The sequence below is a fragment of the Ornithodoros turicata genome, chromosome 4, assembly GCF_037126465.1.
Source record: "Ornithodoros turicata isolate Travis chromosome 4, ASM3712646v1, whole genome shotgun sequence".
NCBI classification, from domain to species: Eukaryota; Metazoa; Arthropoda; class Arachnida; order Ixodida; family Argasidae; genus Ornithodoros; species Ornithodoros turicata.
Window position 1 is genome coordinate 8,425,532 of NC_088204.1, and position 23,711 is coordinate 8,449,242.

The following is a 23,711-nucleotide window of genomic DNA, read 5'->3' on the forward strand; positions in this document are numbered from 1 at the left end:
ATATTTTACGCTTCTACCAAGCATAATCCACCCAGAATAGACGAAAAGGGACCAAGTAACGCCTCAAGACGAAAGCTCATATGTGCAGATGGACAATCCATTAGCAGGGTATCAGTCACGCGGAGGGGGAACAACACATCCGTCCTCCGCGAGGCTGGCTGGACTTTGTGGAAAGGGAGACTCCGCTCTGGTGGTGGTTCGTCCTGGTATTTGAAGAACGCTCGCGAGGAAGAAGGAGAAGGAGCTAACATTGGGGAGAGAGGGAATGAGCCCCTCCCCCCCACCACCATGAGTACAAACCGGGCGACGGTGTCGGGCAGAGAGTAGTCGATTGTGAGTCGTACATCAGGAGGGTCGTGCATCGTATGTGCAGTTCCTATAGAGCTGAAGATCCAGTGGCAGTGATCCTACTTTGAGTGTTCTCCGAGTGCATCTGCGATTGGATAATGCGGCTGGTAAACGGTGCGTACGTCGTTGTATTTCTTTATCTTGTCTGTGTATCTTTCGCTCGTTTACAAGTATGGTAAAGTCCGTTTGCTGTACATGTAATGTCTTGCCTGTTGTCATCAGATGGAAAAACTTACTTGCAAATTCACTAAGCAAAGTTTCCGTTTTTCGTGTCAACATAAGTGCGTGTCTTTCGTGTGTTTGTCTTTCGGAGGTGTATCATGGAACATTTGTCTGTGAAAGGTGTGTTATACACTAGTCACACGGCAAACTTAATGCATTAAACGGAATGGCATTTACTTCACCTCCTAACCAACCATAATCTCGAATGACATCGTCCTCTCCCCTGATTTGTTGAAAACAGGAGGTGTACGCCTTTTTTGTGATAATTGTGCGGAACATAATTGTAACACCACCATCCTTTTTTTTTTCAACAAATCAGGGGAGAGAACGATGTCATACGAGATTATGGTTGGTTAGGAGGTGAAGTACATGCCATTCCGTTTAATGCATTAAGTTTGCCGTGTGGCTATATATATACTAGTGGTAGATACTTTGTCCTTAGCCCACCCTATACTGTACATTTAAGATTATTTAAAATGCTACCCAGAACGAGGGGTCCTGACCTCTGAAAGCATGCAGGTTGAAACGGAAGCGCTAAACCAAAGAATGTGACGACTGTCAACACAAACTCGTACGCATCTAAAACATTAAAAAGAAACAAGCTTAAAAAAAAAGAAAAAAAACTCCCAGGCGGGATGAACATTCGGGTCGCCTTCCGTAAAAGGGTATCTGGTGCTTTACCACCGAAGTGTGGGAGAGCGTCCTTGGGAACGTTTCTCGCTTCTTGGGAGCGCGAAGGGCTAAGCAGATGGAACATCCGGCCCTCCCAGAAACCGCGCCGGGCTGCTGCCTTTCACATCTGCGACCAGTATAGGGTGTCCATTCCACAATGTTTGCACGTGTCTGACTTGTCAGGGGAGCGTCGTTCGCAAGATCCGTAGCAAAGCCAGCGCATTCATAATCCAGAAAAAAAAAAAAAAAAAAGAGAGAGAAATCAAATTGCTTCGTGCGATATGTACTGAATGTTGTTCGCGTAGACAGTTGACGATATACGAGTCCCGCATGTCTCACGTCCATCTTGTCTTTCGCAAACAGGAGACAAGTGCTTGTCCAGGAGTGCCACTGCCCGTGAACTGATGTGCCGACGGAACCACAGCGACGGTACCGCTCTTCGAGTGCGGCTAGCGAGGAAAGCGCGGAAGAACAGGCAGAGGATCCTCCGACTCAAGGAATATCACCGTCTTCGCGCCATGGTGCCGTCGATCGCAGCCAAGCCTAAAGTATCCAAGGTGGGGCTTCCTTCTACATACGACAGCGCTCATTGCACGCGCACCTATCCTATATACGCTCGAGGCTTCACCTGACGGATACTCGCTAGAATGTGCTTCCGAAGATCAGTTTAGAGTTGAGCTGAAAAAGGATTGTGCAAGCTAGCCGGTGCAAAACATGACGTGGGCTTCATGATCCTAAGTTTGAGGTGAAGGCGAGGGGACGAGCAAACAAACGTACAACTCTGGACGAGACTCAAACAATCTTGTCCTGTGATAATGATGGTATGATACCAAAATATGAATATGTGAACCCTGTCCTGTGTTGTACACTCTTAGAAATGATCTTCACCACATAGCACGCTCCTGATATCGTTATCTGCCCTGATTTGTTAAAAACGGGAGGCTTACACCTTTTTTGTGACACTTATGCTGTTCATAATTGTCACAAAAACAGGCGTACGCCTCCCGTTTTCAACAAATCAGGGCAGATAACGGTATCATTCGTGATTATGGTTGGCTAGGAGCGTGCTATGTGGTGAAGTTAATTTTTATGAGTGTACGTTTGTTGGTTCGTCCCCTTGTTATATATATATATATATTATGAATGAAATGACGCGCCTTATATAATGGGATACAAAGCATAGAAGCTCCCGTGATACAGCAAACGGTAACTTGATGTATACTGATGTCTCAACTGTGTTTGGCTGTTTCATTACTTCGATTTCACGATCAAAATGTTCAAGGTAGGAATCGCGTATAAAAAATTCAGCACAAACACATCCGGAAGTTTCAAATTGAACTGGAAATGAAACAAAAAAAATAAGAAGAAGAAGAGGCAAGTCAGTGACTCAGCAGATGTCTCCTCTTGCATGGTGGAATGAGTAGTGGGGAACACTTCCACGGAAAATTGCAGAGACGTGCAGGAATGCGTCCAACGGCCAATAATATGCTCTTTTTTTTCTCCGTGTCTGTGCCGAAAGAAACGTCACTGGCAAGCGAAGGACGCTGAATCACCGTCTCCGCGCGTCGGTAAATCTCGGCGGTACCCGATGATGACACAGAATTTATCGCCTTCCCTCGGTCCATTTACCGTTCCTCGAAGGAACTCCCACAAATTAACGGAGAAACAAGGGAGGGACATTGCTCTTGGTCGGGCAACTTCCTTCCGCCCTTGCGTGAAAGAGATTCCGCAGAGATATCGCAGTCGGAATGTCCGGGTGCCAGGTGCTCTCCTCTGCCACCAGGACCACATGCGGGGCGGCCCGGTGGTTAGCGCCAGAGATTAGAAGGCCTTTACGGAGCCGCCTTGGTCCATATGGCTCATTGCGCCTCCTTATGTTTCCGCTTCCTTGGAAATCACCGGTGGGTTACTGGAAGAGTGACTCACTGAGAAAATACTACGTTGGAACGCATAAATGGCTATGGAGAAAAAGGCGGAACATATATTTGACGCGGGCAACAAATCCATGACTTTGGGGTGAAGGACAGGGAGACGACAACGTACGTACAAGGAACAAACAAACGTACAACACAGGACAAGACTTGTCCTGTCTTTAGCCCTTGTCTTTACCCCAAACTCAGGGATATGACAATGAAAAGATGGCTAAGAAGCAAGCGAGCTGGTGAAGTTGATGCATAACGTAAAACCCCGAGACTACACTGTTAAAACAGAACTTCACCACATAGCACGCTCATAGCCAACCATCATTCCGAATGATATCATTCTGTGTATTGATTTGTTGAAAATGGGAGGAGGCGCCTATCTGGGACACATTATCTTGTCCCATATAGGCGCCTCCCCCCTGTTTTGAACAAATCAGGGCACAGAATGATATTATTCGGAATGATGGTTGGCTAGGAGCGTGCTATGTGGTGAAGTTCTGTTTTAACAGTGTAGGGAATACGAATGGACAGACACAACACGAGACTTCGTGTTGTGTCTGTCCCTTCGTGTTCCTTAGCCTCGGGGTTTTACATTATGTATCAGGGATATGTTGCCCACGCCAGGTTTACACCAGGGGCCCTATCCTCGTCAAAGTAATCGACCTCGATTACTTTGTGCCTCGCCTGTCATTGGTCGTTACGTGAATAAGGCGTGAAGAACAGACATGAAGTGCGGCCAACAACGGCAAGCTACCTCGACCCCCCCCCCCCACACACACAGACATGAATGTCACGCGCCCTCAACGAATAGTCGAGCATTTGATTCCGCACTCTTCATGCTTTATATACTTTATTGAGAAAATTGCAGGATCAAGAGCTCGACTATTGGTTTAGGGTGCGTGGCATTCATTTCTGTTCTTCACGCCTTATTCACCTAACGACCAATGACAGGCGAGACACAAAGTGATCGAGGTCGATTGCTTTGATGAGAACAGGGCCTCAGATAGATTGCATAATCATTTTATGCGGAACATGCTTGCTGACCTGCCTGACCGAAGCAAGACTCTTGAAACAGAATTTCACCGCATATCACTCTCCTAGTCAACCATCATCACGAACGTCATCGTTCTCTCCTCTAATTTGTTGAAACGGAAAGGCGTGTACGCCTCTTGTGACACTTATGCAGCCACGCTAGTTGTCACAAAAAAGCGTACGCCCCACATTTTCCACAAATAACGGTTCCAGTGATAAAGCTACCATCCCGTGCACGGCGTGGTGCGGTAAAGCTCTCTTTTAGATTGTACGAAAGAAAAGATACCGTCAGCTTTCGTGATGTGTTGAAAAGGCAGAGGTGTACAGCTTTTTTATGGCAAGATGGATATACGTTAATTGCCACAAAAAAGTGTACGCTCTGCTCTGTCCTCCATCCCCAACAACACGGAATATCCTGTGGATGTACGAATCCGTTAGGACATTTTTCGTACATCCAGAGGATATCCGGTGTTGTTGGGGCAGTCAGATGCGATATCCGCATCACTTGGTGCAGAGCGCGTTGTGAAATTCTGTTAGAAGAGTGAGCCAGACATTCATTATAGATAACCTCTCAAGGAAGCTAACATATACTTTATGTTCGCAAGAAATATCGTCCTCCATCCATAACTCAGGTAGAACAGTGCAGAAAGCTGTACGATGCTATACCTTTCCTTTCTTTTTTCTTAATAAACATATCCCCCCCCCCCCCCCCCCATATAAGATGCATACGCGAGATATGCACCACTCCTTCCCCATTGCAGCTGGATAAGCGTTTATTCCAGCATCCTTCTATGAGGCGTCCGGCGCACCCCAGAGGTGTTCAGATCGGAGCACCTCTTCCCACCCATGATCTGGGTTGTATTCAGCGAGTGCTCACCGAAGGCAGGACCAACCTCGGCCTGCTCTGACAGTGTGGAAGCGCAATGTCTGTCGCCGATATCTGGCGTTCGTCACAGCGAGCGCCGGCCCTAACCAACAGGTCCCATTTCACGCGCTGCCTGAAGCTTCACAGGCGGCTCTCATCTCGTAAACAGGCCCCTACGTATAAAAAGGGCATCTATACCGTCTGGAAGCTTCTCTTGTCATATGGGGACAGGGTTCTATCACTGCGCTGGTGCAAGTAAACACCCTTCCTCGAATATGCGAGCGCGCCATCTGAAATGTTTGTGCCAGACTATATCCCGTGCTGATATGGAGGATTTACAGCCCACGCGACCTGATCGGGGTCCTCGATGTTGGATTGGATTTAAACATAATATGCGCTCCCGCGCCTTGAAGTTCGAACTGGGAGAGAATTTTTTTCCCCTCTGCATGTGCACCACAAGTGCATGAATGTAGTGCTCCTATAACCCACATAGCCCATCCTATCCTACTCTTCAACATCGTTCCGAACGACAACTTCCTCCCTCGAGATTTATTGAAAACTGGAGGTGTACGGCTGTCTGTGACACTTTCGCCGTTCCCACAGATCAAGCGAGTGACCACGGCACCAATTACTATGCGTAAACAGTTGGCCTTCTGCGTGTTATGTGAAGTTCTGGCTTAAGAGTGTGTTATGTTTTATCGTGACAGCTATTTTTTTATTTGCTTAATTGTTTTTGTTCTTCCGTAAATCTTGCGAGTCACACCCCGAAAGTACGTTCCGTTTGCAAAAACACTGGCGAGTCACAGAAGCCAAGGCTGAGGCAGTAATATGGTGCCTACACATATTTCTTCGTATTTGGGATGTGTTTGATAGTGTGCGGTCGACGGGGTGTCCTTGGACGGTTTGTGAGAACAGACGACGGAACAGAAAGCGGTTGGTTAGCGTGTTGGCGGTGTCACGTCGAGACTGGAAGGTGCCCGGGTTCGAATCGCGGTGACGGCTGCGCTGTCTATGGCTTTTCCTGGGTTTTCCTCAGACGCGTTCAGACACATGTCGGCACAGTTCCCCTAGAAGTCGGCCCAGGACGCACATACCCCCAGGGCGTCAGTCGCGACGTTGCCCACCTCTGTGAGGCCGACAACGGCGAGCCCTTTCAACACCACCACCACCACCATGTTGGTCGTGTTCTCAATTAAAAAGAAGATGAAAACGATGCGAAGGAAGCCGTGATGTAATAGACAAGACCACTATACTTTAGTTCCATAACAGGGGACATCATTCTACGATGAGGCGTGCAAAAAGTGACGCCCTACTACGCAAAAAGTGCCTTAATGATGCAGGACACTGCGCTGAAATGTACCTTAGGATACGTAGATTTCGGTGGGACTAAAACTATGGACACTTTGAAAACAAGTTTTCGTGCCTTTTCTTCTTCTTCTTCTTTTTTTTTTTATCGGAACTTGCTTTCTGATGCACCAACAGCAACTGTTCTATGGCAACAGCACTTCCTGATTTTGCTCGAACCACAGAGATTCTGACAAGTCTTTTCCCTGACGGCGACATATTGCTCCTCGATATCGTTGCATCTCGCTGAACACAACTGAGCCACCAGTCACGAAGGCTAACGTGTCTCTTATCTCCCATGTTTTCCAGGTGACAGTCATCGAAGAAGCGATACGATACATCGGCCACCTTCACGGCGCACTCATCTGGCGTCTACAGTCGCGAGGACTCCCGCCTTGTCTACAGGGTAAGTGTCCATCTTCGCTTCTTACGAGAGAAACCTTTGCAACATGCGAGAGAAACAAACAAAAAAAGAAAAAGACGTTCAAATTGAGTAGACGTTCATTCAGTCGGACTCTGTGGACGTTAGCTGGCGTAAAGAAACGCACCGTCGACCGCGTTCGTTGCAGGCCTGCTTCCGCTCGGCACGGTACACTAAGCGCGGGATGAAAGGAAACGACGCTTCACTGAGGACGAGACCGCTGACGAGACAATGGACAACAAAGCGCTGTTACCCGACACTCCCACTCAAGAAAACGTCGTTCCTCAATGGAGGACAGGACGCCGTCTTTAGAGCTGCATGCTCGGCGGAGCGTGTCACGCACCTCATCCGCAAGACACACACGCACACGATGAGACGGCTTCAACTGGCCTCGCGTCCATTCAGAACATTTCATGCTTGAACGAGAACTGCTCAAAGTCGCTTTTCGATGTCCTTACCTTTTTCGGACATCTTCTTTACTTTCCCTGTACTTCTGTTACCCCGAAATCTCTTGTCTTTACCCGAGTTATGTAGGAAAGAATATACACTCTTAAAAATGAACTTCACCGCATAGCACGCTCTGTGCCAACCATTGCCACGAATGATATCTTTAACTGCCCTGATTTGTTGAAAACGGGAGGCGTACGCCTTTTCTGTGACAATTATGAACAGCATAAGTGTCACAAAAAAGGCGTACGCCTCCCGTTTTCAACAAATCAGGGCAGATAACGATATCAATCGAGATTATGGTTGGCTAGGAGCGTGCTATGCGGTGAAGTTCATTTTTAAGAGTGTAGACTAGTTTCCGCGGGTGACGTCACATGGCCGGTGTGGGCAAAACAAATTAACAGAGAGTCCGAGAAATGAGAATAATTTGACACAGTTTGCCGGGGGAAATTACGATTCGACAACACCTGAATCAATCTGCAATTACATACGGCAATCGGGAGTCGCGTTCGTGTGGTTTCCCGCACAATAATGGCGTCATCTATTTGTAAATGGAAAGGGGCCTATAGTTAAGAAGGGGCGCCCTAGGGGAGGGGGGGGGTGTATTCCAAAGAGCAGAAAGGCGTGTGGCAACAAGTGAAATATGAATACGGGATGAGCTCTAGCCTGATTGAATGTTTGTAAGGGTCATATTAGTTGAGAAGCCAATGTGGAAGCTCTGCACACGGCACTTGGGGGGACCATTCCAAAACACGTTCGCACCTATCGAGGAATTCCTCAACTACTGCAAGCAACTGTAAAACCGTAACTGGAGCTCTATCGGGGACTTCGCACGGGTATCCCCCAATTCGAGCTTTCGCTTTTCGATGGAATAGCTTCACCAGTACACATCTGCCGTCTCGAACCCCGTGCATCTGGTGGAAGAAAAAGTTGGGTCATTATCCAGCTATGCTCTCGGAACCGTATGTTTGGAAGCGTACACATAAATCAATGCACTGATGGGCCACGAAAGCATCCTATTTACCGGAAAAGGTTGATTTTCGAAGCCACCATGGATTCCGTGGAAAAACCCTCCTTCGGTTTCATTAGACAAAAGCGTTTCACCCAAATGGGCTTACTGCCCAATTTGGCACGGAAGCAGAAAAAATCACCGGTGGCCAGTCGTTTTCCACGATGAAGGCAGGACCACCGCAGTAGCCGATGGGGTGAGCCACCAAGGCCTTTTTGTCCTGGGCAGCCTCTCTCAACCCCGGAGGCAGTCGGGGACCACCCGGCGTGGTGCTCTGAACCATCTAGCAATACTATTAGAACGCTTTGAGCCTTGCGAACGCCATTAAAGTGTTTTATTAACACCCCCCGCGCGTGAGGGATATAGTGGGCGTATACGCGCCAGTGGAAGCCATCTATTTGTGTAATGCGAGGTTTGCGCAGGTTACTTTGTCTGAATCGATTGCCAGTAATGCATCGACGAGAAGAATATATGGTGCATAGTCAAACAGCGTCTCGCGCGAAACCTGTTCGATCTGGTTTCGCGGCAGCAGGTGCAGAATACAAAGCGTAGTGGCCTTATGTATAATGCTGTGCCCTGCTGAATCGACTCTGTGGAATCCTTGAAGCCACGCCTCGTAGCGTGGCTATAAGGCACGCTAAACTAGAAGCCATGGCGTCCCGTTCAGGAACAGTAACCACAGGAGTGTAGCCAATGGAAAAAGTTTGCTCACGGAAAAGTCTGCTCCGTAGAATTATTTGAGCTTTTCGAGAGCATATTCAGCGTTTAGCGGGACGTTAAATATCAACTGTTGACAACGGACAACTTAAAGTTGTAGAGAACGCAACAAGAGTAGTATGGGATCAGCTCAACTGGCCCACAACTCTCACAGTGGCCTGGACGCCATTAATGAGCAATTAGAGCTAATTGGGACCCCCCCCCCAGTAATTAGGATCATTCAGGGAGTCATTACACTAATTGGGGCGCATCTAGGACGTGTCCAGACCACTGTGTGAGTTGTGGGCTAGTTGAGCTGATAAAAAATAAAAAAATAGGTAGAAAATAAAATAAAAAGATAGAGATAGAGTGGAGAGAAGGAGTTTAGTTGAAGATCAACGACGTCATCTTGAAGAAAGCGGCCCGGAACGGCCGCTGACCGTCGCTGGGCGACGGAGCACAGAGGCAGGTTGCAAAGCATCGCAGCACCAGTTCCGCACATCCTGTGACGTCAGCTGTGACGTCATCATGGCATGTCTGGGCAAGTTAGGACAGCTCTGGACATGCAAGGAGAAAAACACTCGTAATACAGAGGCTGGGAAAGCAAGAGTATGCAAACCATCAATAGCTATCAAGAAAAAACAATTAGTTACACAACAAATGAGCCCACCAGAACAGGAGCGCAGAACCATGCGACTGCTCCATCCGAGAGGCAGGCAGAAACTGACTCGTAATGCTTTTTTGTCCTGTATAAAGCCCCGCAGCTGCACCCCCTAGCGGTTACTTTCTCAACTAATCTCACAACAAAATTATTAAGAATCACGCCAGCGCTACTCCCGGTCCCAAGGCAGAAGATGATAGAAAATGGCGGGAATGCCCGGACAACAGCAACCAGCACTGGCACGAAAATCGCAAACAAAGCGGGAACAAAGTTGACGAAAGCATTAGTTATGCAACAAATCACCTCACCACAGCAGGAGCGCAGACCGATGCGACTGCTCTCGTCGACAGCCAGGGATCAAGTGACGACGGAGCGAACGACCGCACGTCTTCTCCCAACGAGAGCCAGAGGTGGACTGACGTAAGCGCCACTCTACGGGTGCTACGCATGCGCGCGCTCGTAGCGCCCTCTGCGCGCTCCTACCGCCACCTGCGAGAGGCTAAGAGAGAAGAGCATTCCTGCGCCCCCTGCTGGCCGTTCTCATTGGTCGTGAGGCTAAGTGAGAAGAGCATTCCTGCGCCCCCTGCTGGCAGTTCTCATTGGTCCAGACATCATCCTATTGTCTCAGGGCTACACTGTTTTTTTCCACTAATGCTCCTTTGGTCAATCTGCAGTGAAGCCACGGTATGACGTCATCATGCACCTGCGTGGCTCAAGGACGCGTGCGCTCTAGACAGGGGACCTATTATTTATTGAATCACTATCCCAAGATTATTTCCTTTATTCTTCTATAACGATTGCATAGGAAACTATTGCAGAAGAGCACCATGCATGAAAACTGATCGTAGGAATTCCAAAGTCTTACTAAATGAGACTTGCAAAAGAACAAAACATCCTAACATGTAACTCCATCAATGGCTAATAAGAGGACTAGGCACTCAACAAATCAACGCGCGCAGAACTCGGGGCAGCACTATCGTCAAGACGACAATGTTCCTTGTCAAAAAAGAAAAAAAATACTAAGCGTCAACAAAGGAAAGCATGCATATTGGGGCATATCAGGACACGTCAGGACAAATCGTACGACTGCTGGGCAACAGAGGAAAACAAACACTTGAACAGAGTGAAAAAGGCACTCACCATCATTTTTCCCGTTCACAGCATTCCCTCATTGTAAATCCGCTCGTCACAAAATCCACCTGCATCGTCGAACACCATTCACCAGTGACGAACCACACATCCGCACCCCATCAGAGGCAGACAGAACCCCACCGAACCTACGCTCTTCCACTGACGGCCAACGCCAGGAGCAGAATTTGCATGTCGAGACCCGTCAGTGTCCAAGAGAGAAGTGAATCCTTGCGCCCCCTGCAGGCCGTTCCCATTGGTCGTAACGTCATCCTATTGTCTCAGGGCTACACAGTTTTTTTCCACTAATGCTCCTCTACACAAGGTCAACCTGAAACAATAGTCTCTCGGTATGCGGTCATCATGCAGGTGCGTGGCTCAAGGACGCGTACGCTCTAGACAGGGCACCTGTTATTTATTGAATCACTATCCCTAGATTATTTCCTTTATTCTACTATAATGATTGCGTAGGGAACTATTGCAGAAAATCACCATAGACAAGAGGAGATTGTAGCATTTCATTCCCAAAGTCTTACTGTACAGGAAAAAAAAAAAAATGGTTCAGCAAGACATAAAGTCACACACCTGTCCCCCTCGCGGTTACTCTCTGAACTAAATGAATCGCAAAATTATTAAGAATAGCTCTACTCCCATTCAAGGCAGCACTATCGTCAAGAATATGCCTTGTACAAAAAGAAAAAAAACTACATGCAGAAGGAAAGCATGTCAGAACAAGCCCAGGCATGTCAGCACATGTTTGTCAGACAAGGGGGGGAAAAGCGAAAAGAAACAAAGAAGGAAACCAGCATCAAACTATTTCTAAGCACACGCACTCCTCTTATTCAAAAACAGTGCTCATCATAAATCTGTCCAGGGGAATACACACCATTTTGCTACACTTTTTTCAGTAACAGTCAACGCATTGCTACAGACTGCGTGACGTCATCACATCCTGTCTGAAGAAGAAGACACCGGCAAAGACTCCTATTATTTATTGAATCGCAAGATTATTTCCTTTGTCCTACTCTTAATGACATTGATTCTCTCATTAAAATTCAACAAAAAAGCACCCCGCATATTAACGATTTTCACCCCAAAGGCTCATCATGGTCATTAGAATTACAGTAAACTGCCACTGCTCTTTTAAAATAATAAGTGAGACCACTCAACATCACCTCCAGGCTTATGTAATACATGACCCTTTCTATGCTCATACATTCGTTGTCTGAGGCTACACCTGCGAGCAAAAAAGGCGCGGAAGCCGGGTGGGCAAAGTTCCATTCGCGCATTGCGAGCATAAAGGCGGGAAAGCACAAGACAGAACGCCTTTACGGGAACACGATAGCATTCCTATACTATATTAATGATTATTGCATTGCAGTTTAGAAAAACTACAACTAAACTATAATTTTAGGAGCCCAACTTTCTATGAAAACTATAATTGCCCTATTACTTGGATCGCTACTAATGAAGCGCTCCAATTTTTTTCTCTCTTCCCATTTCAGCCTTGTCATGCAGGGAAGCAGACTCATATCCAAAATAATTAATTTACACTGAGGGTGCCGCGCTTCGGGAATTCCTATCCTGCGCTCAGATGCAAGCATTTCTTCACGGATACCTTTAACAGCTGACTTCCTCAACATATCGAACACCCAACAAAATCAAACAAACAATCAGAGAAACCCTCTTCTCAGCTGTACCATGCGACTGTCTTCTTCGTAAAATCGGTGATCTGAGGAAGAGAGCAGCGAAAAATTGCGCGCACTTGTGCTTGACTTAAAAAAACCTGAAGCATATGCCAATAAACCAAGAAAAAGACACTCATGTCTGGTATCTGATAGTGCCACATACACAGACGCATTGTCGCAAAGAAAGCACAGGACAGGGATACACAAATTTCCTTAGGTGAGCAGGGAAAAGGCTTAAGACCTCAGGAATAATAGCAGAGTCACTGGACATCGCTACGCGGCTAACACAAGATAACAACAACAACAAGATAATAGCGGCGGGTAAAATTGCAACACTGCTAAACAAGCCCCAACATGCCATCATGACGTCGCAATCCAGGAAAAAGAAGCACGCGCGCGCACACAGCAGCTCAGGAATGCACAAGGAGAGGTGCTTTATAGGAATTTCTACTCCACACACTCAGATACCAGCATTTCTGCACAAATACCTATAACGGCTGACTTCCTCAACATATCGAGGAAAGCGAATACTAACGCTCAACATATAACAAAAAACAAACAAATTCCATTCTCATGAACTCTCTCCTCTGCCGAGCGGCTTTCTCCTGCTCTACCTGGATGCTGACTGTTTCCCCTCATCTACATTCTGAGTAAAAGCCGTGAAAGGAGAAAAGAACCGCGAAAAATTACACGCATGTGTGCTCCAATAGCTGTAACTGCAAGAAACCGTAGCGCACGCCAATACACTGAGAAAAATACACCTATTTCTGCCACCAGATAATTCTTGCATAATGCCACATACACAGTCGCATTACCCTTGCGTAAAGAAAGCACAGGACAGGGATACACAAATTTCCTTAGGTGAGCAGGGAAAAGGCTTAAGACCTCAGGTCACCACACATCGCCACGCGGCTAGCACAACATGACACCAACAAGATACTAGCAGCGGGAAGAACTGCAACACTGCTAAACAAGTCCAGACATGCCACGAGGACGTCACAAATCAGGAGAAAAAAAAGCACACGCATGCACGCAAAGAGGACAACGCATTAAACACACGGAGCGCTCAGGAATAATCGTAGCGTTACCGCACATCGCTACGAAGCTCAACGTCTAACACAAGACGACAACAACAACAAGATATTAACGAAGGGTAAAAATTGCAACACTGAACAAGTCCAGACATGCGACATCGCATACAAAACACTGCTCATCGGGGAAAAGGCCTAAGCCCGCGGCGGATCATCATAGAGCATACACAACTTCATTTTTCTACTTCGCGTAAACTAAACGCGGTCTGCTTGGAAAACGACGTACAAATTTTCTTAGGGAGCAGAGAAATATAGAAATTTCTACTCCGTGCTCAGATACCAGCATTTCTGCTCAAAAACCTGCAACATTAAGCACTGCTTACTTCGTCAAGATATCGAACACCCAACAAAATCAAACAAACAACCCCACTTCCACTGGTAGAACACTATTCAGCTTTTACGCAGGAGGCTTTCTTCTACATAAAAGTAGAGAAAATAAGAAAAAGAGCAGCGAAATATTACACGCACTTTTGCTTGACTTAAAAACCTGAAGCATATGCCAATAAACCAAGAAAAAGACACTCATGTCTGGTATATGATAGTGCCACATACACAGACGCATTACCCTTGCGTAAAGAAAGCACAGGACAGGGATACACAAATTTCCTTCAGTGAGCAGGGAAAAGGCTTAAGCCGTACCGCCTAGGAATAATCGGAGAATCACCGCTTATCGCTACGCGGCTAGCACAACATGACAGCAACAAGATATCAGCGAAGGGTAAAAATTGCAGCAAGAAAGACACTACTGAACAAGTCTAGACATGCGACATCGAATGCCAAAACACTGGTGATCGGGGAAAAGGGCTAAGCCTGCGGCGGATCATCATAGAGCATACATAAGTTCATTTCGCGTAAACTAAACGCGGTCTGCTTGGAAAACGACGTACAAAGTTTCTTAGGGAGCAGAGAAATATAGCAATTTCTACTCAGTGCTCAGATACCAGCATTTCTGCTCAAAAACCTGCAAAATTAAGCACTGCTTACTTCATCAAGATATCGAACACCCAACAAAATCAAACAAACAACCCCACTTCCACTGATAGAACACTATTCAGCTTTTACGCAGGAGGCTTTCTTCTACATAAAAGTAGAGAAAATAAGAAAAGAGCAGCGAAAAATTACACGCACTTTTGCTCGCATAGCAATAAGAGAAAAAAATAAAATAAAATATCGACACACACGCTAATAAACTGTGACAAAGACACCCATTTCTGCTATCAGATAATTATTGCATAATGCTAAATACTCATTTGCATTGTCCCTGCGTGAAGAAAGCACAGGGCAGGGATACACAATTTATCTTAAGCGAGCAGGGAAAGTCACTTCTACTCGAACAGCTTAATACCCTAAAGTCTGAATTTTTGCAAAGCAAATAAAGCTTGAACAGCGCTACGAACGTGACAGACACATACTAACAAACAAACAAATAAACATACATACAAACAAACAAACACTTCTATTCATTTCTATTGATAAAGGCGTAAACCACACTACAAGAACAAAGCACGCTGCTTCAGGAAAGCGTATCAAATGCATCGCAACAGGACCGGCTCTCATAAAATAGCCTGCCCAAAACGAAGACTTCACCAGGTTCGCGAGGTAATTCCATTAAAAACGCTCTCGGTCTATCCTACAGATAGCAATGCAAGCGCTGCTTCCCTTATTTTTTAAGCCACTATTCCACGCAATGGTACATAAATGTATCACTCGTGTCACATGAAAAAGCACACACAAAGAACTTACTTGTCAAGTGGGATCCCTGGTTCAGGAAAGCGCGCGCGCACACACAGAGACACACTCACATTTTCACAATCACAAACACAAAGTCTATTCTCACAACCACATAAATCCATATTATTCCTCAGGTCAATAATTATCCTACCATCGTCAAAAGATGGCTCACTCTTGCATGCGATCGCAAAGCGATAGGTCCTCGTTCCGGATGTAATAGGATATCGCCACTCGGCCGACGCGAACCAAAAAAGAAAGAAAGGAATGCGCGTTCGCTATACCTCCACAAAGAAAACGGTGCCGTGCTTCTACGCAGCGCTCATCATACAGGAGTGAATTGTCTTCTTCGTTTTCCTTTTATTTTCTTGCACCCATATATTTTGCAAGAATACTATAGAGCAGAACGGACAAATGTGAACATCATTCGCTACACACTGTAGCTCTCATCATTTTTAAACCAAACCACTTAACATGTGTTCATAGGTCTTCACTAAATAGGTGAGCCGATAATGACTCAAAATGAAATGAAATCAAATAAAATAATCATTCCAGCATCGCTGGCTGCAAGCTTGGGTACCCTGCTTGGGTCTGCTGGCGCTGGAATAAAAGATTTATCGCGAGGGTACTACAATGGTGAGCTCTGCTGCTGTTTAAGTGATAAAACAGTACGCCTGCTCGGGGAAAGGGATCGCGCGCGTCCAAACCGCGAGGCCCGCGTTGCGCTCGCACGGGGAATCGCCCGCGTCGCGTCCCGAGAACGGGTCCGCGCTCGGCTCGCGTGGGGCGCGGTTCGGGAGCACTGTTTTATCACTTAAACAGCAGCAGAGCTCACCATTGTAGTACCCTCGCGATAAATCTTTTATTCCAGCGCCAGCAGACCCAAGCAGGGTACCCAAGCTTGCAGCCAGCGATGCTGGAATGATTATTTTATTTGATTTCATTTCATTTTGAGTCATTATCGGCTCACCTATTTAGTGAAGACCTATGAACACATGTTAAGTGGTTTGGTTTAAAAATGATGAGAGCTACAGTGTGTAGCGAATGATGTTCACATTTGTCCGTTCTGCTCTATAGTATTCTTGCAAAATATATGGGTGCAAGAAAATAAAAGGAAAACGAAGAAGACAATTCACTCCTGTATGATGAGCGCTGCGTAGAAGCACGGCACCGTTTTCTTTGTGGAGGTATAGCGAACGCGCATTCCTTTCTTTCTTTTTTGGTTCGCGTCGGCCGAGTGGCGATATCCTATTACATCCGGAACGAGGACCTATCGCTTTGCGATCGCATGCAAGAGTGAGCCATCTTTTGACGATGGTAGGATAATTATTGACCTGAGGAATAATATGGATTTATGTGGTTGTGAGAATAGACTTTGTGTTTGTGATTGTGAAAATGTGAGTGTGTCTCTGTGTGTGCGCGCGCGCTTTCCTGAACCAGGGATCCCACTTGACAAGTAAGTTCTTTGTGTGTGCTTTTTCATGTGACACGAGTGATACATTTATGTACCATTGCGTGGAATAGTGGCTTAAAAAATAAGGGAAGCAGCGCTTGCATTGCTATCTGTAGGATAGACCGAGAGCGTTTTTAATGGAATTACCTCGCGAACCTGGTGAAGTCTTCGTTTTGGGCAGGCTATTTTATGAGAGCCGGTCCTGTTGCGATGCATTTGATACGCTTTCCTGAAGCAGCGTGCTTTGTTCTTGTAGTGTGGTTTACGCCTTTATCAATAGAAATGAATAGAAGTGTTTGTTTGTTTGTATGTATGTTTATTTGTTTGTTTGTTAGTATGTGTCTGTCACGTTCGTAGCGCTGTTCAAGCTTTATTTGCTTTGCAAAAATTCAGACTTTAGGGTATTAAGCTGTTCGAGTAGAAGTGACTTTCCCTGCTCGCTTAAGATAAATTGTGTATCCCTGCCCTGTGCTTTCTTCACGCAGGGACAATGCAAATGAGTATTTAGCATTATGCAATAATTATCTGATAGCAGAAATGGGTGTCTTTGTCACAGTTTATTAGCGTGTGTGTCGATATTTTATTTTATTTTTTTCTCTTATTGCTATGCGAGCAAAAGTGCGTGTAATTTTTCGCTGCTCTTTTCTTATTTTCTCTACTTTTATGTAGAAGAAAGCCTCCTGCGTAAAAGCTGAATAGTGTTCTATCAGTGGAAGTGGGGTTGTTTGTTTGATTTTGTTGGGTGTTCGATATCTTGATGAAGTAAGCAGTGCTTAATTTTGCAGGTTTTTGAGCAGAAATGCTGGTATCTGAGCACTGAGTAGAAATTGCTATATTTCTCTGCTCCCTAAGAAACTTTGTACGTCGTTTTCCAAGCAGACCGCGTTTAGTTTACGCGAAATGAACTTATGTATGCTCTATGATGATCCGCCGCAGGCTTAGCCCTTTTCCCCGATCACCAGTGTTTTGGCATTCGATGTCGCATGTCTAGACTTGTTCAGTAGTGTCTTTCTTGCTGCAATTTTTACCCTTCGCTGATATCTTGTTGCTGTCATGTTGTGCTAGCCGCGTAGCGATAAGCGGTGATTCTCCGATTATTCCTAGGCGGTACGGCTTAAGCCTTTTCCCTGCTCACTGAAGGAAATTTGTGTATCCCTGTCCTGTGCTTTCTTTACGCAAGGGTAATGCGTCTGTGTATGTGGCACTATCATATACCAGACATGAGTGTCTTTTTCTTGGTTTATTGGCATATGCTTCAGGTTTTTAAGTCAAGCAAAAGTGCGTGTAATATTTCGCTGCTCTTTTTCTTATTTTCTCTACTTTTATGTAGAAGAAAGCCTCCTGCGTAAAAGCTGAATAGTGTTCTACCAGTGGAAGTGGGGTTGTTTGTTTGATTTTGTTGGGTGTTCGATATCTTGACGAAGTAAGCAGTGCTTAATGTTGCAGGTTTTTGAGCAGAAATGCTGGTATCTGAGCACGGAGTAGAAATTTCTATATTTCTCTGCTCCCTAAGAAAATTTGTACGTCGTTTTCCAAGCAGACCGCGTTTAGTTTACGCGAAGTAGAAAAATGAAGTTGTGTATGCTCTATGATGATCCGCCGCGGGCTTAGGCCTTTTCCCCGATGAGCAGTGTTTTGTATGCGATGTCGCATGTCTGGACTTGTTCAGTGTTGCAATTTTTACCCTTCGTTAATATCTTGTTGTTGTTGTCGTCTTGTGTTAGACGTTGAGCTTCGTAGCGATGTGCGGTAACGCTACGATTATTCCTGAGCGCTCCGTGTGTTTAATGCGTTGTCCTCTTTGCGTGCATGCGTGTGCTTTTTTTTCTCCTGATTTGTGACGTCCTCGTGGCATGTCTGGACTTGTTTAGCAGTGTTGCAGTTCTTCCCGCTGCTAGTATCTTGTTGGTGTCATGTTGTGCTAGCCGCGTGGCGATGTGTGGTGACCTGAGGTCTTAAGCCTTTTCCCTGCTCACCTAAGGAAATTTGTGTATCCCTGTCCTGTGCTTTCTTTACGCAAGGGTAATGCGACTGTGTATGTGGCATTATGCAAGAATTATCTGGTGGCAGAAATAGGTGTATTTTTCTCAGTGTATTGGCGTGCGCTACGGTTTCTTGCAGTTACAGCTATTGGAGCACACATGCGTGTAATTTTTCGCGGTTCTTTTCTCCTTTCACGGCTTTTACTCAGAATGTAGATGAGGGGAAACAGTCAGCATCCAGGTAGAGCAGGAGAAAGCCGCTCGGCAGAGGAGAGAGTTCATGAGAATGGAATTTGTTTGTTTTTTGTTATATGTTGAGCGTTAGTATTCGCTTTCCTCGATATGTTGAGGAAGTCAGCCGTTATAGGTATTTGTGCAGAAATGCTGGTATCTGAGTGTGTGGAGTAGAAATTCCTATAAAGCACCTCTCCTTGTGCATTCCTGAGCTGCTGTGTGCGCGCGCGTGCTTCTTTTTCCTGGATTGCGACGTCATGATGGCATGTTGGGGCTTGTTTAGCAGTGTTGCAATTTTACCCGCCGCTATTATCTTGTTGTTGTTGTTATCTTGTGTTAGCCGCGTAGCGATGTCCAGTGACTCTGCTATTATTCCTGAGGTCTTAAGCCTTTTCCCTGCTCACCTAAGGAAATTTGTGTATCCCTGTCCTGTGCTTTCTTTGCGACAATGCGTCTGTGTATGTGGCACTATCAGATACCAGACATGAGTGTCTTTTTCTTGGTTTATTGGCATATGCTTCAGGTTTTTTTAAGTCAAGCACAAGTGCGCGCAATTTTTCGCTGCTCTCTTCCTCAGATCACCGATTTTACGAAGAAGACAGTCGCATGGTACAGCTGAGAAGAGGGTTTCTCTGATTGTTTGTTTGATTTTGTTGGGTGTTCGATATGTTGAGGAAGTCAGCTGTTAAAGGTATCCGTGAAGAAATGCTTGCATCTGAGCGCAGGATAGGAATTCCCGAAGCGCGGCACCCTCAGTGTAAATTAATTATTTTGGATATGAGTCTGCTTCCCTGCATGACAAGGCTGAAATGGGAAGAGAGAAAAAAATTGGAGCGCTTCATTAGTAGCGATCCAAGTAATAGGGCAATTATAGTTTTCATAGAAAGTTGGGCTCCTAAAATTATAGTTTAGTTGTAGTTTTTCTAAACTGCAATGCAATAATCATTAATATAGTATAGGAATGCTATCGTGTTCCCGTAAAGGCGTTCTGTCTTGTGCTTTCCCGCCTTTATGCTCGCAATGCGCGAATGGAACTTTGCCCACCCGGCTTCCGCGCCTTTTTTGCTCGCAGGTGTAGCCTCAGACAACGAATGTATGAGCATAGAAAGGGTCATGTATTACATAAGCCTGGAGGTGATGTTGAGTGGTCTCACTTATTATTTTAAAAGAGCAGTGGCAGTTTACTGTAATTCTAATGACCATGATGAGCCTTTGGGGTGAAAATCGTTAATATGCGGGGTGCTTTTTTGTTGAATTTTAATGAGAGAATCAATGTCATTAAGAGTAGGACAAAGGAAATAATCTTGCGATTCAATAAATAATAGGAGTCTTTGCCGGTGTCTTCTTCTTCAGACAGGATGTGATGACGTCACGCAGTCTGTAGCAATGCGTTGACTGTTACTGAAAAAAGTGTAGCAAAATGGTGTGTATTCCCCTGGACAGATTTATGATGAGCACTGTTTTTGAATAAGAGGAGTGCGTGTGCTTAGAAATAGTTTGATGCTGGTTTCCTTCTTTGTTTCTTTTCGCTTTTCCCCCCCTTGTCTGACAAACATGTGCTGACATGCCTGGGCTTGTTCTGACATGCTTTCCTTCTGCATGTAGTTTTTTTTCTTTTTGTACAAGGCATATTCTTGACGATAGTGCTGCCTTGAATGGGAGTAGAGCTATTCTTAATAATTTTGCGATTCATTTAGTTCAGAGAGTAACCGCGAGGGGGACAGGTGTGTGACTTTATGTCTTGCTGAACCATTTTTTTTTTTTTCCTGTACAGTAAGACTTTGGGAATGAAATGCTACAATCTCCTCTTGTCTATGGTGATTTTCTGCAATAGTTCCCTACGCAATCATTATAGTAGAATAAAGGAAATAATCTAGGGATAGTGATTCAATAAATAACAGGTGCCCTGTCTAGAGCGTACGCGTCCTTGAGCCACGCACCTGCATGATGACCGCATACCGAGAGACTATTGTTTCAGGTTGACCTTGTGTAGAGGAGCATTAGTGGAAAAAAACTGTGTAGCCCTGAGACAATAGGATGACGTTACGACCAATGGGAACGGCCTGCAGGGGGCGCAAGGATTCACTTCTCTCTTGGACACTGACGGGTCTCGACATGCAAATTCTGCTCCTGGCGTTGGCCGTCAGTGGAAGAGCGTAGGTTCGGTGGGGTTCTGTCTGCCTCTGATGGGGTGCGGATGTGTGGTTCGTCACTGGTGAATGGTGTTCGACGATGCAGGTGGATTTTGTGACGAGCGGATTTACAATGAGGGAATGCTGTGAACGGGAAAAATGATGGTGAGTGCCTTTTTCACTCTGTTCAAGTGTTTGTTTTCCTCTGTTGCCCAGCAGTCGTACGATTTGTCCTGACGTGTCCTGATATGCCCCAATATGCATGCTTTCCTTTGTTGACGCTTAGTATTTTTTTTCTTTTTTGACAAGGAACATTGTCGTCTTGACGATAGTGCTGCCCCGAGTTCTGCGCGCGTTGATTTGTTGAGTGCCTAGTCCTCTTATTAGCCATTGATGGAGTTACATGTTAGGATGTTTTGTTCTTTTGCAAGTCTCATTTAGTAAGACTTTGGAATTCCTACGATCAGTTTTCATGCATGGTGCTCTTCTGCAATAGTTTCCTATGCAATCGTTATAGAAGAATAAAGGAAATAATCTTGGGATAGTGATTCAATAAATAATAGGTCCCCTGTCTAGAGCGCACGCGTCCTTGAGCCACGCAGGTGCATGATGACGTCATACCGTGGCTTCACTGCAGATTGACCAAAGGAGCATTAGTGGAAAAAAACAGTGTAGCCCTGAGACAATAGGATGATGTCTGGACCAATGAGAACTGCCAGCAGGGGGCGCAGGAATGCTCTTCTCACTTAGCCTCACGACCAATGAGAACGGCCAGCAGGGGGCGCAGGAATGCTCTTCTCTCTTAGCCTCTCGCAGGTGGCGGTAGGAGCGCGCAGAGGGCGCTACGAGCGCGCGCATGCGTAGCACCCGTAGAGTGGCGCTTACGTCAGTCCACCTCTGGCTCTCGTTGGGAGAAGACGTGCGGTCGTTCGCTCCGTCGTCACTTGATCCCTGGCTGTCGACGAGAGCAGTCGCATCGGTCTGCGCTCCTGCTGTGGTGAGGTGATTTGTTGCATAACTAATGCTTTCGTCAACTTTGTTCCCGCTTTGTTTGCGATTTTCGTGCCAGTGCTGGTTGCTGTTGTCCGGGCATTCCCGCCATTTTCTATCATCTTCTGCCTTGGGACCGGGAGTAGCGCTGGCGTGATTCTTAATAATTTTGTTGTGAGATTAGTTGAGAAAGTAACCGCTAGGGGGTGCAGCTGCGGGGCTTTATACAGGACAAAAAAGCATTACGAGTCAGTTTCTGCCTGCCTCTCGGATGGAGCAGTCGCATGGTTCTGCGCTCCTGTTCTGGTGGGCTCATTTGTTGTGTAACTAATTGTTTTTTCTTGATAGCTATTGATGGTTTGCATACTCTTGCTTTCCCAGCCTCTGTATTACGAGTGTTTTTCTCCTTGCATGTCCAGAGCTGTCCTAACTTGCCCAGACATGCCATGATGACGTCACAGCTGACGTCACAGGATGTGCGGAACTGGTGCTGCGATGCTTTGCAACCTGCCTCTGTGCTCCGTCGCCCAGCGACGGTCAGCGGCCGTTCCGGGCCGCTTTCTTCAAGATGACGTCGTTGATCTTCAACTAAACTCCTTCTCTCCACTCTATCTCTATCTTTTTATTTTATTTTCTACCTATTTTTTTATTTTTTATCAGCTCAACTAGCCCACAACTCACACAGTGGTCTGGACACGTCCTAGATGCGCCCCAATTAGTGTAATGACTCCCTGAATGATCCTAATTACTGGGGGGGGGGTCCCAATTAGCTCTAATTGCTCATTAATGGCGTCCAGGCCACTGTGAGAGTTGTGGGCCAGTTGAGCTGATCCCATACTACTAACAAGTGAAAACCAGGGCCCCGATCTTCAACTTGTCGATGTCATGTCGATAGGCAACGCCACGACTGACGCTCTGGGGGAATGTGCGTCCTGGGCCGACTTCTAAGGGAATTGTGCCATAACGCGCGTTAAATGCATCACTTCTGTCCGTGATTCGCCACGAACTCTCGCGCGAGCCTATCAAAGCGACTTTGGAGCGCGCGAACTTTAAATATAACGATCGCTATGTGAAAGTTATACGGCTCTGGTGAACCTTGTACTCTATATAGAAGACCATATCTGCCTGTATGCGGTTTGAAAAGTAAGAGAACTAAAGGAGAGTCTATGTCCACGTTGTAAGAAGAGAACCGCGTCGTCACATGCTGCGGGTCGACCGTCATTTATGGCGTCCTTCCTCTCTCCGGGTATGTTCAAAACAGAGAGGCGCACGAGACGGCTACTATGTTACTTCGCGTGTCAATGCTGCCAAATTACTCAACTAATCAATTCATTTATTTATTTACTTCCAAAAGTCACCTGCGGGAGGGCTTCAAATGGACGTTACACGCACCGTCAATTAGGAGAGAAATAACAGTATCATTCCATTCTATGGGATGCAGCATTCGGTGTGTTCTCATCGTAACCGGATTTCCATTTGCTGCGCAATTCGACACGAAAGGCCCGTAAACCGATCGGAAACCGGAGCTCATCCTGAGAATCCCTTTGTCCGAAACGTCAGCAACAATCGACCTCTTTCCACCGATTTGTGTTCGGGAACCCCTTAGCTTTTACTTGGATCGTCCACGACTGTGGAGAATATCTTCC

At 46.0% G+C, this 23,711-nt stretch overlaps 1 protein-coding gene and 1 long non-coding RNA gene across 2 annotated transcripts in view; one reads left to right on the forward strand and one right to left on the reverse strand.

The window, feature by feature from the left end:
* The first annotated feature begins 303 nt into the window (after positions 1–303).
* LOC135390926 (uncharacterized) overlaps positions 304–23,711 on the forward strand; it is a 28,527-nt gene continuing 5,119 nt past the window's right edge. The window contains exons 1-3 of the mRNA XM_064620926.1: positions 304–462; positions 1,606–1,799; positions 6,715–6,811. Coding sequence (XP_064476996.1) covers positions 447–462; positions 1,606–1,799; positions 6,715–6,811 — 307 coding nt within the window. The 5' untranslated portion in view covers positions 304–446. The remainder of the gene's footprint in view (positions 463–1,605; positions 1,800–6,714; positions 6,812–23,711) is intronic.
* On the reverse strand, positions 8,978–15,449 carry LOC135390925 (uncharacterized). The gene is made up of 3 exons (XR_010421835.1): positions 15,290–15,449; positions 10,780–11,007; positions 8,978–9,535 (listed from the first exon to the last, which is right to left on the reverse strand). It is a non-coding gene; the product is annotated as an uncharacterized LOC135390925 (long non-coding RNA).